Source organism: Scatophagus argus, chromosome 21 (genome assembly GCF_020382885.2).
Source record: "Scatophagus argus isolate fScaArg1 chromosome 21, fScaArg1.pri, whole genome shotgun sequence".
NCBI classification, from domain to species: Eukaryota; Metazoa; Chordata; class Actinopteri; family Scatophagidae; genus Scatophagus; species Scatophagus argus.
In genome coordinates this window covers 4,698,397-4,715,416 of record NC_058513.1, presented here as the reverse complement: position 1 = coordinate 4,715,416, position 17,020 = coordinate 4,698,397, and the positions used below count along the sequence as shown (strand labels likewise).

Sequence of the window (17,020 nt, the reverse complement as noted above, 5' to 3'; positions counted from 1 at the left end):
TGTGAGGAGTGTGTCTGCTGCTGAGAGCAGGGACCCCCCCCCTCCCACTGCTGCCCGCCCCCTGTTCATCAGTCTCCAGAGATTGTGACAAACTCCAGCCCACCCCCGATAGCTCCCCCAGTTTTTCTGCTGTAATGCTGTTTCCAAGGTAAATTCTGGCCCCATCTGCTACAATACTTTTGTTTTCATAACTTCTTCTCTCCACTCTTTCTTCCTCCCTTCTTCCCTTCGCTTCTGTTTACTTCACCCCCTGCCTACCCCCCCCCCCCCCATATTTTTCTGTCTCCTGTTCTCCTTTACAGTTCAGTGGGGGGTCATACAACTAAACCTACACACACACACACACACACACACATAAACACACACATACAGATAATAAGACAATCTTTTCCTTCAGGCCACCCACCTTTACAACCCAGACAGAGTAAATCTGCCGCCAGGAAAGTCAAATCCACTGTGTGTTTTTTCAGGGCTTTTCTTTTTTGACATTTGACATGGGATGCTGTGTTTGCTTCTTTGGCTCCTCCCATCCTCCTCCAGGACCATTCACCTTGTTTATCTTACTAGATCTGTCACAAAAGAAGGAGGTGACAGAGGAAGAGTGAAAGGTGAAAAGGAGATGAGAAAGCAAAGAGGAAGGGATGAAAAAGATGGGAAAGAGGAGACAGAGAGAGATGGGTACACTGGGTGTGGGAGGAGGAAGATTAAAGACCCTGGATGAGCGATAACCTCCATCCTGTTGCCACTCTGACACGCATAGTTCAAATACCCCAGGAACTTCCCCCAGAAAACCTTCAGCATGTTGCACCACCCACCATCAACACTGCAAATAAAGTTCAATCAAAAGCAGTCAGCTGTCCCCATCGATTCAGCCTTTATCCAGGATTTTATCTCATTTCATTGCCTTTTCCAAGAGTTCATTCGTCAGATGCCACACATTTTTTCGACAACATGCCTTCACTCTGACTTTTAACTGGTTCCAATTACCTCGAAAAAAAAATGCCTTTGTAGTCTAAACTCCTGATTAGGGACTAGCTTAACTTCCCCCTGGAGACTAGCACTTTATACAACAAAGACCACCTCTCCACCCCAGTTCCAGCCCCCTATAAAAACATCACTAGAAACACTTTGTTTCATGGCGCTAAATTTGGAGACGTTTGACAGGTTCGTATTTCATGGGCAGTATTTCACTGCAGTGTTCAAACAGACACGCTGGCATCCATGTCCACGTGCTTACAGAGCTGTCTAAGGCAAAAGGCCTGAGCCATGTGAAGTCAAACAGATGACATTTTTAGTACTGTCAAACTCAATACTACTCCACTGTTTATCAGAAAAGTAGCTTCAAGGGCTCAGTTTCAGCTCAGATTTTTCTCCAATTACATGACCATTGTGAGGTCAAGTCGAAATTATTTTTACTCCCACTCTTAGGCAGCTGGGTTAAACTGTGCAATTCTTTCTCGTGCTCACTTGTTATGTTGAAACTTTAGAAACTGAAACTTTTTGACTTGCACCTTTACCTTGAAAAGATGACTGTCTGAAACCGAAAATATACATCTAATCTGTACAAGAGTCTACAGCCACGGTCACAGCTCTGCAAGGCGAATGACAATGGTGCTTTGAAATAAACGCATACATAAACACAACATCAGCGCGCTACATTGCTATCATCATATTGTGTAGCAGGTATTTGGTTGAATTATTCACCATCTTTTTTGAGCATCAAATTTGAACTACAAGTTGGCGCTAGATAAAAATTCAGGGGATCACCAAAGCCACTGGGATCCATCATAAGCAGACTATGAATGCCTGTACAAAATTATGTGCTGGTCCAGGTAATATAACAGTTTTTTTACTGAATAAGTGAAACATTTGATCTGCTGGTGACTCTACAGGAAAAGTCAGGGGAGTACCAAAGTCATCAAGACTCCACTTCTGGGGACACTGAATATCTGTATATCGTGTCAATCTATCCAAGATGTTTCATGCTAATAGGTTTCACAACTAATGTCAGGTGATTGCCAGTTGCTGTAAGGTTCGTCTCCTGGGGATCATTAATATCTGTTCAAAATGTCATGGCAATCCATCCAAAAGTTTTTGAGATGTTTCAGTTTGGACCAACGTAGTAGAGCAGTTGACATATCAACACTGTCATCCATAGAGCCATGCTGCTAGCGTGAATAAAAAAAAGCCCCAAATCAAACACAGACACCATCTGCAGCTTGCATGTGCTAATGTAATTATTCCAGGAAAATGTGAATCCCAGAGTGTTATTGTAACTTTGACAAAATGGTTTCATAAGAGGGCATTATTAGTAAAAGAAGGAATGGCATGCGGCACCAAATGCTTTCAGCATATTTGGAACTGAGAGGAAGCCACAGAAGAAATGTGGAAACCCCACATGTCTTATTACCTTGTTTATTGTTTCTGCATATCAGCTTATTTTCAGCTTTTTGTTTCCCAGCAACACTGGCTACAAACCCAGAGTCACTCATGACTCATACAAATTTGGCCCCCTGCAATTTCAATGGAGAAATGTAAAACATTTAAGGGAATGCATCTAGAACAACAACCTCAGCTGCATCGGAACATCTGTGTTTTATTAGCGGTAACATAATCTAAATGCACCGGTGGATGTATGTAGTGTTTGTACAGGGTAGGCTGTTGTTGTTGTTCCTTAATGACTGGTCTTTGTGGCAGTTATTTGAACACCTAATTTCACCATTAGACACCTAATGGTAAAAAGATACTCAAGTAAAAAGAAAGATTTTTAGAGGTATTATGCTAATATGTTGAATTTTTGGTGGTGTATTCTTGTTGCTATCATGTTTTCGCTTGTGTTTGCATTTAATTCTCTGAATCTATAATTTGAGTTGTGTTACTGCCTTTCTACTCAAGGATATTACACAATGGACCACAACAGACTGGAGACCATGATACCAACATCTGCTTCTCATCTAGTGATGTAAATGAAGATTACGTATTGTGGATTTAATTTATGCCATTGTTTATGTAGAAAATCAGGAAATTTATTGCTTAGTGGAAGAGCTGAATCAGATGCTGGTGATTGGTCAACAGGCCGCAGGTCAACATGCCAGGGAATTACTGTAGAGAGATGAATGAGAACAGCAATCCAGGAAAATTCCTCTGAAGAGAAAATTTCCCAGCAACCTCCCTTGAATCTGTTACTTATCAAAACCCAATGAAAAGTCCCCACATGCACACACATGTGAACCAAAACACTGCATTTTACTTATGTATAACTATTAAAAGTATGCATTGCAGAAAAAAAATGCCACTGTTGTACACAATTATCTGCCATATTCAGAGGTTACTGATCACAGTATTTAATGGGCTGCTCAAGGCATTTGCATTGTAAAAAATATTGTAAGTTGCATTTTGATATTATATATGGTCGAGGTAATGCCAATTTTATATCTTATATACAATAGTCTGGGAAAGTTTTATATGCAAGAATGTAACATTTTATGAGCCGATAACATAGTAACACAGCGGCCAAAGCTGTCAGATAAACAGACTGTAGTTAAAAGTACAACAATTCTATTTATTGTAGTAGCATCAAATGGACAAGTATGTACAAGTGTCTACAGCACAGCAGGTGAGTAAGGGCTCCTGCTGCAGTAAAGGAAGTGTTTGCAGTTGTTGTTTATAAGTTAAATATCAATATGTTGTTGTGTGGAGCTCCCCACATAGCATATTTGAATGTGCTCCAAATTATATACATTTAATGCTTTGCATTCTGTATTCTCTACTGCCAAAGCACACATAGACCTACACATGCAACACTCCCTCAGGTCTCTGAGGAGATTGGTGCATGTGTGCATGAGTTCATAAATATATAAAGCTATTTGAAATACTTTACTATTTTTGTCTGCAATTATTTAATATTTTTATTAGATCCTCACAGTTTTCAGAAGGCTAATTTCAGATTTGATTCAGCTAAAATACACTTGATGAGAAAACAAAAGGGTCATGCACTTCAGTTTTGCCCATTGTTTCATATATATATAAAAGTCCTGAACTTTCTCAGCTTTCCACACTCCCTTTTTTGTTATCACATTTTTTAATGAAGTCCCCTCCACTGCTGCTGCTGCTGCTGCTGTGCTGCTGATGTCAAAGTGACTGGCCAATAGGCTGCGAGAGCAGGCGGGGCTTTAGCTGTCATTAACACGTGTACCGGGAAGTAGGAAGTAAATACAACGGAATCGAGGTGCCTTTGGAAAGAAGTGAGTCAACCTAAAACTACTGCCATAAGTTAACGAAATTATAAACTTACGGTAAAATTGAACTTTGCCGAATGAATGTATGTTGTTTCATTATAGCATAGTTAGTGTTTGAGTGAAATTAAATGGTGTTCTTTTACAAGGAGAGCGATAATTTAAAGTTAGCCGGTTGGCTCTCATTTAGTTCCAAGTTAGTCACGCCAGTCAGCGTTATCTGTAAACAAGATGTGCTGTGTTTACGTGTTATTACACGAAGACTAGTTATACCACGAATTACATGAAAGCATTTTCCTACAGATTGCATATAATTTAAAAAACACTTAAATGTTTCCAGTAGTCACAACCTGTTGTTGTGACTACTGGAAACATTTCAAAAATGCCAGTTTAAGCTACTATAAAGTGAGTTTTGAAGTGATGATGAAGATGAAGTTTTTGACAGAATGAATAACACATTTATTTCTTCAGACAAATTTGAAAGCTGAATTCAGAAGATATAAGACTGAACCATTTACTTGGTCTAATGTGATCACAAGCTTGTGTCATCCAATGTTAGCTCATCTTCTTAGCAAACATTAGGCAGATACTGCAGTATGAAAAACATGGCCGACAGACTGATCTTTGTATTCACAACACCTACTATGCATTGCATTTATTGTATGAAAAACTCATATTTTAGGCTGTATGTTATTCTAATTAGAAAATGATGGGACAACCATTAGGTTTGGCAACACATATGCAAATGAAACAGTCCAGGATGTTAATGTCCTGAGCAAACAGAGTTTGAGCTTGATTTGTTCTGCTGCGTGCTGAAACAAACACAGTGGGTGTGTGACAGACTACTATTGAAACAGCTTCATGACACAAGTTGACTGATGGTAAGTCAGCACAAGTACACGTACCTCTGTTTTTTGAATCTGTTGTTTGTTCTCTTGTAATTCTTGCCTATATGTATGGGCATCAGAGAAATAAACTTTCTACCAGCATCACTTTTTTGTTTCTTTCACATGTTGAATTCATTATAAATATTTGCTCCTGGATTGGGACAATATTTGCTTTAGTCTTGTTGTGTATTTAAAAGCCTTTCAGTGACTCTAATCCACCCATTCTAGTTTCCTCCAGTTATCAAGGTCTTTCTGGAAAGATAAGAACAAGACATCATGTGCCACATCTTCCAGTGTAATGTGAATGTGCCACGGCATATACTTGAGTGTATGTATGTTGTTTGTCCAGGTCTGGCACCATGCTGGAAGGCTACAGCCCTATGACCCAGGCCCTCCTGGGAACTCTGTTCACCTGGGGTCTCACTGCTGCTGGAGCTGCCCTGGTGTTTGTCTTCTCCAGCCAGCAGGTATTAAAAAGCAGAATGGTAGCTTGTGTTAATGCTTTACACATTTAAAGAAATAGATGGGATTTTGGCAGATATGCTTAGCCACTGGGAAGGGTTTAATGAGATGATGCCACTCTCACACATGTGAGACCCACTTACTTTGTCCCCACTTTGGTTGTACAAAGGAAAAAATAATAGTTTTGCCAATTTACTTCTGCCAAGTGAGCTGTAGAGATACTGGTAGTTGGATTTTGTTATCTTTACACAGAGCCACGCTGGCTGTTTCTCAGTCCTTCCAATCTTTATGCTAAGCGAATCATTTCTTTGCTATAACTATGTAATTTAATGGACAAACATGAGAGGGATATTGATCTTCTCATCTCACTCTCGGCAAGACAGAAAATAAGCCTATTTCCCAAACTCTTCATGTTAATCAACATCTACACAACTTAAGCAGTATAAGCAGCACCTTAGCAGAGCAGCTCCAACTGTGCACAGTAATGAGTGTAGGTCAATTGTGCTTTGGCAGCATCCATGGTTCAACACACAGTCACTCTAGTTATGTGTAGAAAATGTAAGAAAATGAACTTGTGAGGCCTGTGTAGACAAGCTAGTCAGACACGCGTGAGACGGAACCCTGTGCAGAGAGGGGAGGAATGGCTTTGCTTTTTGATATGACTCTTAAGGCATGTACTATTTTTGCTACTCAGATTAAGAGTTATTCAATCTCTTTGTCTGGTCTGCCTTTTTCAGAAGCGCATCTTGGATGGAAGTTTAGGCTTTGCAGCTGGGGTGAGTTTCTTTTGAACTAAACCACACTCACACACACATACACACACACACACATACACACACACACATACACAAGCCTTGTTTCCACCAAGCACTCCAGTTCAGTTCATTACCCATTATAATGGTTATTTTGTGAATGGTACCAATAAAACCACTCCATTCTGTTCCATGTTTTTTGTTAACCCTCTCTTGAGGTACCCAGGCACACTGATGTGATACTAAAAGGTGGAGTTAAAAAAGCACACCACTGACTGGTTACTCAGTACAACGGAGTCGTTTCGCCGTCTGTGCTCTGATGCTGAATTTCCCCACACTCTCCCGTTTTTTTTCCCAGCAGTCTTTAGTCTTGCTGCCTGCAGTGTTTCCTCAAACACATCTTGTCTACTTGTTGTAATAAACATCCACAGATCAAAATGAATGTGAGTGTCAGAAAAGTGATCTTGGGTATGAACAGAGCAAAGGAAAAGGTGACCAGTTTGTATGTGGTCATTCTGGTTGTAATGTAGTCTTATGTAGGCTGTTAATAAATGCTGCAGTTTCAAAAAGTCGTTTTTTCCGTACTGCTGGACAGGTAAAAAGGATTACCCCCGAAACAACCCTACCTACATTTAAAGGTACTGTCTGCAGTGGAAACGTAAAACATATCTGGGGTTTAGGTGCATTTATTATGGCTTATGGATGATTTTCAAAGATACAATATCAAAAGCACTTACAGAACAGGTTGGAAGATAATGTGGTTTGCATGTTTCGCTGTGGCAGACTGGGATTCTGCAAGAGACAGCCAAAACCTGAGACTTCCAGATGCCACGTTAATTTACAAAAGATAAGTATCCCCCTGAAGGAATTCTTGGCCTTATCATGTCTGAAGAGGTATTTTCCTGTAATAGAAAATACATCCCCTAAACCCCACTATCTGACTATTACAATTACACTTTTTGATTTCCTGGGGGTGAAGCATTTCATGGCCAATGTTTTTCAAGTGTCTTGGAGCCAGATATCAGTAGCAAATGAAAACTGGCACAGAAGTGTCAAGTCTCAGAATGATCCCTGGTGAAATTGTAAAATTTGTAAGCTTATTCAATTTGTGAAAGTTATCCTGTGACGCATCACTTGTATGATTCATCCTCTAGGAGCTGCCTGGCTTTTTTAACTTTGTAAAAGTTTGTCGAAGAGTGAAGTGATATACAAATATCTACACGTTGTGTTGAATGCGAACTAGTGTTGAATGTTTTTTTCTTTTTTTTTTCTCTTTACCGGAACATAACAAGACATAAACAAATATAGGGATGTGTTTTCTGGCCACCTAACAAGTACTGTTCTCGTACTCTCTCTTGTAACTCTGTTTTGGTCTCCCGCTGAGTGTTCCAGTATATCCACCATCTTATTGCTAACTTTGTCTGTCTGCTGATTGGTGCTTTGCAAGTCACGTTCGGGGGCTTTATCTATGTTTTTTCATAGAAATAACATCTTTTTTAATGCCATTGAAAAATTAATTGCGATTCCTCGTCGTGATCCTGACTTTGTTGATAATTACAACCCAGATGAGTGAGTCGATAAGACTAATACCATATGATGAGAGATTGTCCACACTTTCTTGAGAATGACGGAAAAGATATAATCTCAATCACTCCATATCTCCCTTATCTCTGTCTCGATCTTAACAGCTTTTTAATTATGTCCCAGGCTACACTGATGCTCTTACATATTCAAATGAAATATGATATTGACAGAGAAGAGCTGAGGGGAATTTCTGTCCATCATTTGCTGCAATCTCTTCCAGTTTCTGAGTAACATGCCTTTCTGAAATATATTTTTGGATTAACTTAGCCACTCAGCATGAATACCATGAATTATTGATACAAATTGGCGGAGCCTGTGCAGTTTTACAGCTTCTTGTTGGCATAATATGCTTTTCTAGTAATTAATTTTAATGGCATTTTTTTCATTCTCATCCCTGCATGTGAAATGTAAGTTTTTGGCCCCAATAATCCTGTAGATACTCTAAATTATTAGTAGCTTTTGGCATACATGCAGGATACACAATTACAAGTTGCTGCTTTCCAAATGCGTGTTGACAATAAAAAAATAAATAAATAAATACATCCGGGTCAGCTGCAGGTTGCTGGAATAGCCCTTCATCACTGTTAAGTCTCATTACTAGAACACATGGGTGGACTTAACCACATTCTATTTTGCATCATCTCTGGGCACTATTGCTGGCATGCTATGTATGTTCAACCCATGTTCTTTGCTTTACGCTTGTACGCTTGTTACGCCCGGTAATACACAAGTGCTGTTCAGCTCTGGCTGTGCAATATTAATTCATATATTTTAAGTGTTTGTTTACCTTGATAGACACAGTTGTGGAGGAGGTTCTCAGCTCCTTTGCTCAGTAAAAGTAATAACATACTGATGAATCCTGTGTTGACAATTTTACTGTTGACAAATGTACTTCAGGTATTGAAAGTAAAAGTATTGAGTGCAAAAGAAAATAAAAACCCATGTGAAGCTCATTTTGTACTGTTTTGTACAAGACTGCAACTAATGATTATTTTCATTGTGGATTAGTGTTATTAATGAATGGATTTTATGTACATCATTATGTACATGTAACATCTAATCAATTTTAGAAACCTCAAAATTACTAACAGTAAATTATGAAAGGAATTAAAAGAAAAACACATTTTCACATTTGTGAAGCTGCAGTTTATGGCCAGTTGAAAAATAGTTTGGCCGGTACATTTTTTCAGTTTACCAGCTATTGGCAGATTGACTAAAAAGTTCATTTAGGCCCTTTTTTATGTACTTAGCTCCATTTTTGCTGAATAACCCCTCTGTCTTGGCTTCAGTTTGGTTTGTATTTCTGTAAGAGTGTGTGTGTGTGTTTGTGCTTGCTTATTTGTGGGTTAGAAAAAATGGTAAGAAACTGCCTGTAGCGCTAGAGGATGGATAGAGACACATTCATTTCTGGCGATGGAAAAAAAAAAGACTTGTCCAATTTTGTCCTTGTTGTCTGCAAACAGCAGTCCTCACCAGACACTGATGTTGTACCCCTGAGATCTGGCTATGCCAATAGGCAAGATTCCAGCTCCATGTGGCTTTTATGCTGAACAAACTCAAATATTTAGCCATATCTGTTTCTGAGAAAAAAAATACCTTAAGGGGTTGGGTGGACATGCTAAGAGGAAGGGAACAGATCGTCTCTCACTTTTTATGCCATTGTAGGCATTTTTTATTACTAAGCAACCTTGAGATTACTTTTTTCTGTAGATGGACAGTGAAACAAGGTCAAACAGATAGTAGGAGTTAGTTTAAGTAACAGAGACGGATACTGTGGAAGGGAATGTTAAACAGCATTAATGAGTGGTACTGTTTCACTCCTGGGTTAGTTTTCCTGGAATGTCATTCTTTAAATCACCTTTTTCTTGCCCCTGTTCTCCATAATTTTCTTTTGCTCATTGTACAAAGCATAACAAATAAACACATTGGTTGGTTAACCACATCTTTATATAGTAGCCAGCTGGTAGCAAATCAAAAAAGCTAAGTCATAAACTTCCTGAGACAATACACGATCAATAAGTGATGAAAAAGAACATTATTTGCCCTAAAATGACAAAATGAAGACAAATACACAGAATACATGTTAGTAAGGTAAGCAACAGGTTGGAAAGTGAGAGGATTACCAACAGCTATTGGTTCCTGCTATGATGCAATACAGCAGACTTGGTCTCAGCTCATGAGAGACTGGTCTGATGCAGTCTTATCGAAATGATATCTGCACATGCATTCGTATGTTGTGATGCTATGTTGTCACCCAGCAGCACAGTGCGCACTCGTGTTGACCAGTACATTGTATTTTTATCTCCATCATGATATGGACATGCATGATAAACACATTGCAAAGGACTACCTAATATGAGATAAATGTGAAAAATCCTTTAATTAATTGCATGATGCATTCACACTCAGCATGAAAATATTTGGCCTAGCAGATGGAGCTTTTTGAGCCTCTGTTCAAAAAAAAAAAAAAAAAAAAAAAAAATCTGGGTGCTGAACAAATCTACAACAATTTGGAATATAAAGAACACTATTAACATAGATATTAATAAACTTAATAAACAATTAACCAAGTCCAGCATAAAGTCTTTGAAAGTCGGATGTGAATGGAATGCTTGTAAATTAAGAGCAGCGCCTGAATGCACCATGTTGAGCGCAGTCTGTTGACAGAAGCAACCTGCTGTTTAGAGTTTTAATTTAGAGAGTTTGGTTTGAGGGGAAAATGTATTATCCCCAATAAGGACACGACCTCTGGTAAACACTTCTCAGTTGGAGTGAGTTCGGATGCAGCACCACTGGGTTGGTGGAGGTGGGTTAATCACGACACGAGTCTGTGCATGTCGGTATCACTGTTTTTGTCTTAATTTTCAATTCATTACACTCCCGTGGGTCATTCATTCACATCGTTTGGCCGATCAGATGAAGCCCCAGCTAACCGTCAGCTACTGTCGGGTTATTTGGTGTCAGTTTGTTGAGGACGGTGAGCTCAGGTAACACGATGGCTGAGGAAGGACACAGGAGGTAATCAGAATTATCGATGCAGGCCTCGTGTGCACTCCAAGTGAACCTCTGCCACAAAATACACACATCCCTGTAGGACAGCTATGCTCAGGTCCTGCACAATACTTTTAAATCTAACATGGAAAATTAATGACGCGTGTAGATGTGTGTGTGTGTGTGTGTTTCACTGTCGTGCTGGGTGGGTGTTCCATGACCTGCATGCGTTGTGCTTTCTGTATCTCATGTGATTCAGATGCCATTTTGTTCTCATCCTCTACATCTGCTGTCCCCCTAACTCACACGCCCTGAAACCAACACGCACGAACACACACAGGCACACACGCAGATTCAGATACAGATGGACACACACACATGCAGAAAATGGCATGCAGGTCTTTGTCACAGCAGAAAATCACATCATGCTGCTCAAGAACACAGTGGAAAGAATAACAACTTCTGGTCATTTGTTGTTTTTTTCTTTTTGTTTCTGAAATCTTCCTCCTTCCTTCTTCCTCTCCTTCCAGTCCCATCTCTCTTGCCATGTTTTAGGTAATGGCTCTGTTTATCCTTGCATAGAAGTAAAAAAGCAGCACCTGGTAGGGACTTTAATGGGCAACATTTAAGCCCAGTCGACTGTTTCTTTAAATTATTATCTAAGAGCATTTTTCAGTTCCTGCACAGACAATTTATGAAGGCACCCTGAGCTGTTTTTTTTTTTTTTTCAAATTACAGTCATGTATAAACAATTTTCATTGGCTGATATGTTTTCACTGCTGTGTAAAATCACACTACCTGCTGCCTTGGAATGTGTTGTAGCCATTGAACATAATCTGACTGATATTATGTTTCCTTCAAAAAGTAGTGGCCAATATAAATGTGTTGTGCTACTTGAAATGTTTCCTGTCCTGGTGGCAGTAGGCTCAGTTTTGTACAGTTAGAAATTTCATTTTTACTTCTCAACAAGCCAGGAGCAGAAATATAATCCAGCAAATATGAGTTCCAAAGTTTTTTGGTTCCTGTCTTGGAGTAGTAAATGGTTCCTTGCCGGCTCAGAGAGGTTGTTTATCTCTCAGATGAGATCTGAGAAAAGTGCATATTTACTCCATTCAGATGTATTACAGCCACGGGATAGGAATTATATCTCCTCCAGGATTTAGCACAGCACCACTCCACCCGCAAAACCTCTACTGAAAATGAGTTTTTGAAATTTAGGTTTAATGTGCACCGAAAAACTAAGTGGGGTTTCACTACTGTGTTTTTATCGTCCATTAGAGCTGTAATACCACACATACCCGACAAGTTCTCTGCCACGTGATAAAGAAAATGAGTGTTTTCTTTTTCAGTGTCGCTGCCAGTTAAATAAATAAAATCACTCGTCCGAGCATAAATGAAGACACCGAATTAATTAGCGCGATAGCCTCAACACACGCATTATGGAGGCATGATTCTTGATGTTGTGGCTGAGTCTACATGACACACAAATGGGCGATGAGAGGAGACCAACAGCACTGACAAAACATCGCAAGAATGCACATTAATACAGACCTCAGGAAACAATGCAGCACTGTGTTGAAGTAGTGGAAGCCAAAAATATAAGTGGAATGTTGTTTATGTGAAGGTTACTTTCATTAGTTGAGCTTGAAGGTTCATTCTTTGACTTCATAGCAGATTGATTGAAACACATTCTTATCACAAGGTGGTTTGAATAAGTGATAGCAGTGAGCTATTTTTATCAGTTCTAGTTAATAAAAAAACCCCACATGTTTTAGTGTCCCGCCTAATATTTCTACTAAGCCGTGATATTTTTTCAATTCATTCTTACTGCAACAAGTTACTGAATCCGGAGCAGTTGTCAGAATTTGTTGGATCCACACCATTGCAAGTGTCATTAAATTTTGATAGAAACTCACTGGCCTTCTGCTTGTAGGAGGCTCCACAGTATGTGTAACACGCACTGCTGTCAGAAAGTCGTCTTCTCGACCCTCAGTCAAACGTGATTTTTAGATGATTGTTAGTTGCGTAATAACTATGGAACCTTACCGTGCTATTGTACACTCCTTCTTATCCTGTAGGTGTGTATAGACTGTTGCTGCTGCTGCTGCAAAAGCAAACTTAAACTCTTAAATGCAAAAACAAAGCTGCAGGGGCACTTTCTCAGCAATTACTTCAACAGCTGAGACTGAAGCAATGAAAGACTGACTTATCCATAAATTTCCCTAATGCATGTCATTCTCTGGCTCCGACTGGCTGACTATCCACTCATATGAATAAGACTGAAATTTTTATAAAGTAATTCGTGTGCTGAAACAAAACAAATGGCCTGTGTAATGCACAAAGGCTTGTAAGCCAGTGTGAACGAGAGCAATTTGCCAACAAACAGCATGTTATGTAATTATACCATGTGGGATTTTCTTAAGGTGCCATATTTCACAGAATTCAGCCCACACGTTCTCCAAAAGGCCCTTTGGTGATTTTCGGTATTCCGTGCACAGAGGTTGAAAACAGGCCTATCGAGGCTGTAGCAGAGGTGCAGGCATTTGTCCATATGGGCTCTAGTTCTGTTGTCATGCTGCTGCCAGATGCACGATGTGTGTGAGGTGAATGAGTGTCCTGACGGGGAGAGAGTAGTTATCGGGAATATCAGGATGCAGTATTGGGAATGTAATAAAGAATAGCTACTTTCCTTAGAAAAGAAGCAAATGAGCCCTTAAAGTTAGGTTTATAGTTTTTTTCTTGTCCTCATGCATGCATCCACATTTATAAACAATAAGGACACCACAGATATTCCTATTGTGTTTCATGTTCCGTTGTGTGGTATTTCAAGCTAAGTGGAACATTAAGGTTTGTTTATGTTCCTCAAAGTTTTGCCAATGTTCCTCAAAGAACTGGGATGATTTCAGTGTTACACGGCTTTAGTTAACTATCAAGGCTCTGCTCATTCTCTGTGGAGAAACTGTGGAATATGAAATGTTTTTTCCAGAACATCCTTCCATCGTAAGTGTCCATCATAAGTGTCACTTTGATGATTGAATTGCTGAGTGGCTATGGGGACAAAGCAGTGCGGAAGCTGTAATGATCGGATAAGGTGCAGTGGTGAAGAAGGAATGCAGAAGCAGAGAGATGGGGCACAAGGTCATCGAGGGGAAAATGTGTTGTTTTCAAGTACGGGAGGTGCAGCATGCCTCACGTGGAGGGCTGGGTGGTGTGGAGTATAAATCGTGGGGCTGGAGGCGCTTAGTTTCCTCTCAGCCAGTCACACTTGCTTATTACTTTCCCAATTTGCTATCTGCTTTTCTTCATTTATTGACTCTAGATCCGCTTGATGGAAACATGACACTTGGGCGGCCATGCTAATTCTCACCACTTCTGACACAATGATCTTATGTTTCGTCTTAGTCCTGGATGTACTTGCGGAAACAGCAGCACTCGAACATCTTTCAGTCAGTGTTGAATGGGGAAGGGAACTTATTTGCCTGTTTTTAGTGGGTTTACCAACATTTAAAAAACCTGCATATACACACTAATTTTGGTGTAATAAAAAAGTGGCTATAGTGACCAATTTATTCTTGATAAAATCAGAAGAAATCTTGCAGCTTTCCAAAATAGTTCTTTTCAAACAAACAGTGCAGCATTTGTTCACTAATCAGTAAGTTTTTTTTCCCCTACATTTGTAAAATAATACGTTCTTATTATCCTTGCGTGAATAAGTAAGATATCTATAGTTATTTGCATGACTGAGCAGATCAAAAGATCAAAGAAAATGACTCATGGTCACTCCTTGTAAGATGCACTGTTAGCATGAGGGTAAAACCAACAAAGTGACAGAATCGGGGGAAACACTGTCTTCGTCATCTCGCTCAGACATTTCTTTCCACGCTGCTTTAAATATGCCGTGTGATTACTTTATCCTTGGATGTTGGAAAGCTGCAGGCTGTATGCCGCTTATAGCATACTAAACCAGCCTGCGGTCTTACATGCTTCAGATGGAAAATTGGCTGAATGTCACTGATCGCATTAGTATTCAGAGATACTGTATGCCGTGTTTAACTATAATTCATATCCCCGATAGCATGAGCTCAGTGCAGTGAGAATGGCAGCTTGGCTTCTAGACCCTGGCTGTTAGATTTTACTCCTCTTCCCATGACATTTGCTCTGTAATCTCCGTTCAACGCTCTCCTCTCAGGTTAGCACCTTTACAGCCGAGTCGAGAGGCTAGGTGGCAGCTGGCTGCCTAAAGGTTAGAGAAATAATTATGTGGATGAAGGCCTGAGAAAATCTTTACAAGAAAAAAAAATGACACATTCCAAAAAAAATGTCCACTCATCCACCTTTGGACATGCACTTTTTGAGATGCATTTAATCCCAAATTGCATCAGGGGAGATGTTTGATTGTCAGCAGGATAATTATTGACAACTGTGAAACTGTAGGAATGTTAAACTGAGCAATGATGGGAATGTGAACCTTTGTTCTAAAGAATCACAAATTAAATTTCTATGGGGTATTTTAGCCCTGCAGTGGCATGGCTTTAGGAATAGTCATGTCAGTATGATATATCGCAGCAGCTGTTAAATGGACATTTATAGTTGCTAGAGGAGCTAACCTATTGACTGGTGCTTCTCAGACTTTACATTTAGTGCCTCATGGCACATTTCAGAGTGAAGTATGGGAACAACCAGTCGATGGCTTGCCGTGAAACTTGGTTAAGATGTTCATGTTCCCTTCAAGATGATCATCAAGTCGAAATTTTACTTTGTCCAGTACTTTGGTTTATGATGAAATTTACAACAAAAGATTAAAAAGATTAAAGATTAAAGTGACATATTTTGTCATTGGAGGGAACTCACTCCAACGAAATTCGTGCTCTGCATTTAACCCACCCAAGTGACGTGCACACACACAGCAAACCCGGGGCAGTGGGCGACCGCGTGCAGCGCCCGGGGAGCAGTGGGGGTTAGGTACCTTGCTCAAGGGTACCTCAGCCATGGACACCGGGACGGGGAATCGAACCAGCGATCCACCGGTTACGGGTCCGACACCCTAACCGCTGATCCACGACTGCCCCAAAAATGGCATCAGCCTCAGCTTTGTGTTACAAGAAAATAAAAAAATATGTGACATCTTTTGTTGTCATATTGCAACTTGTGATTTTCGCTTAAATTTAAAGCTTTTCTGCTGTTGTGCTCGCATAGTATTCATCAGCGCTCTGATGTTTATCAGCTGAATGCCTGGAATGCTAATGTATTTGACCTACAAGAACTTTTTTGTGACCGTTCTGCTAAAAGAACTTTTGCGTGCTCACTGGGCAGTCAAAGTATGGAAACACAGTGCATGCATTGGCATATATTTTCTCAGTGGTGGCAAGTAATGACATACTATTAACCTGCACAGTTAATCTTTTTTTGTTTTTTACTTTACTTTCACTGGAGTGGTTTTGTAATATGTGACTTTTCCTTTAAGTTTTAGCGCCATAGTTCATCTCATACTGTATTTACAGTATATCCTGCATTTATATTCCATTTATACCAGGCTCAGTTTTCCTCAGATCCTTGTGAAGTGCTGTAGATTTCTTCAGTGATATTGGAGGTGATCTGTGAAAGATATGACATTGTGGGCTTTGATGCATCTACGTCACAGTGCTGTAGAATTACAATGTCAAGCTTTCTCATGAATATGGATTGTTGGCAGGCTTTTCAACCAGCAGCTTGAACAGCATTTAGATTTTCCTCGACTCTCAGTAGGAACATGTACTATTTGATCTGTTCCTTAACAGGTGATCGCCGCCTCCTCAGGTTTAGAGTGTCAGAGAACAATTTGTTAATGTTTCTCAGATTGTGTAATGCTTTTATTTCTTAAATTTTCTCTGTTCTGAGTGGAGAGGAAGGCAAAGCGTTGGTGCCTGCGTGATTTGATTATTTCTTAGCAGAATTTAATTTGACATATAGGCCTATCACAAGTCTCCCACGGCTCAGCTGACTTTAGCTGCAAGGATTCTGCTGTGCCGTTGTACTTGGTAGACACCTCTGTGTGATATAATAATAAAAGTATTATTAGCTTCTTGTGTTTCTGTCTTTTTGTATTACTTGACACAGAATGTGACCACAC

The 17,020-nt window shown here is 39.8% G+C and overlaps 1 protein-coding gene across 3 annotated transcripts in view; it reads left to right on the top strand.

Moving 5' to 3' along the window:
- The first annotated feature begins 4,132 nt into the window (after nt 1-4,132).
- LOC124053190 (zinc transporter ZIP11-like) overlaps nt 4,133-17,020 on the top strand; it is a 102,035-nt gene continuing 89,147 nt past the window's right edge. For 2 of the 3 annotated variants that reach the window (XM_046378199.1, XM_046378197.1), the window contains exons 1-3: nt 4,133-4,244; nt 5,472-5,589; nt 6,322-6,360. In XM_046378199.1, the coding sequence (XP_046234155.1) occupies nt 5,482-5,589; nt 6,322-6,360 (147 nt within the window). In that variant the 5' untranslated portion in view covers nt 4,133-4,244; nt 5,472-5,481. Of the gene's footprint in view, nt 4,245-4,656; nt 5,117-5,471; nt 5,590-6,321; nt 6,361-17,020 lie in introns of those variants that run through there. The other variant, XM_046378198.1, reaches the window with a different exon arrangement.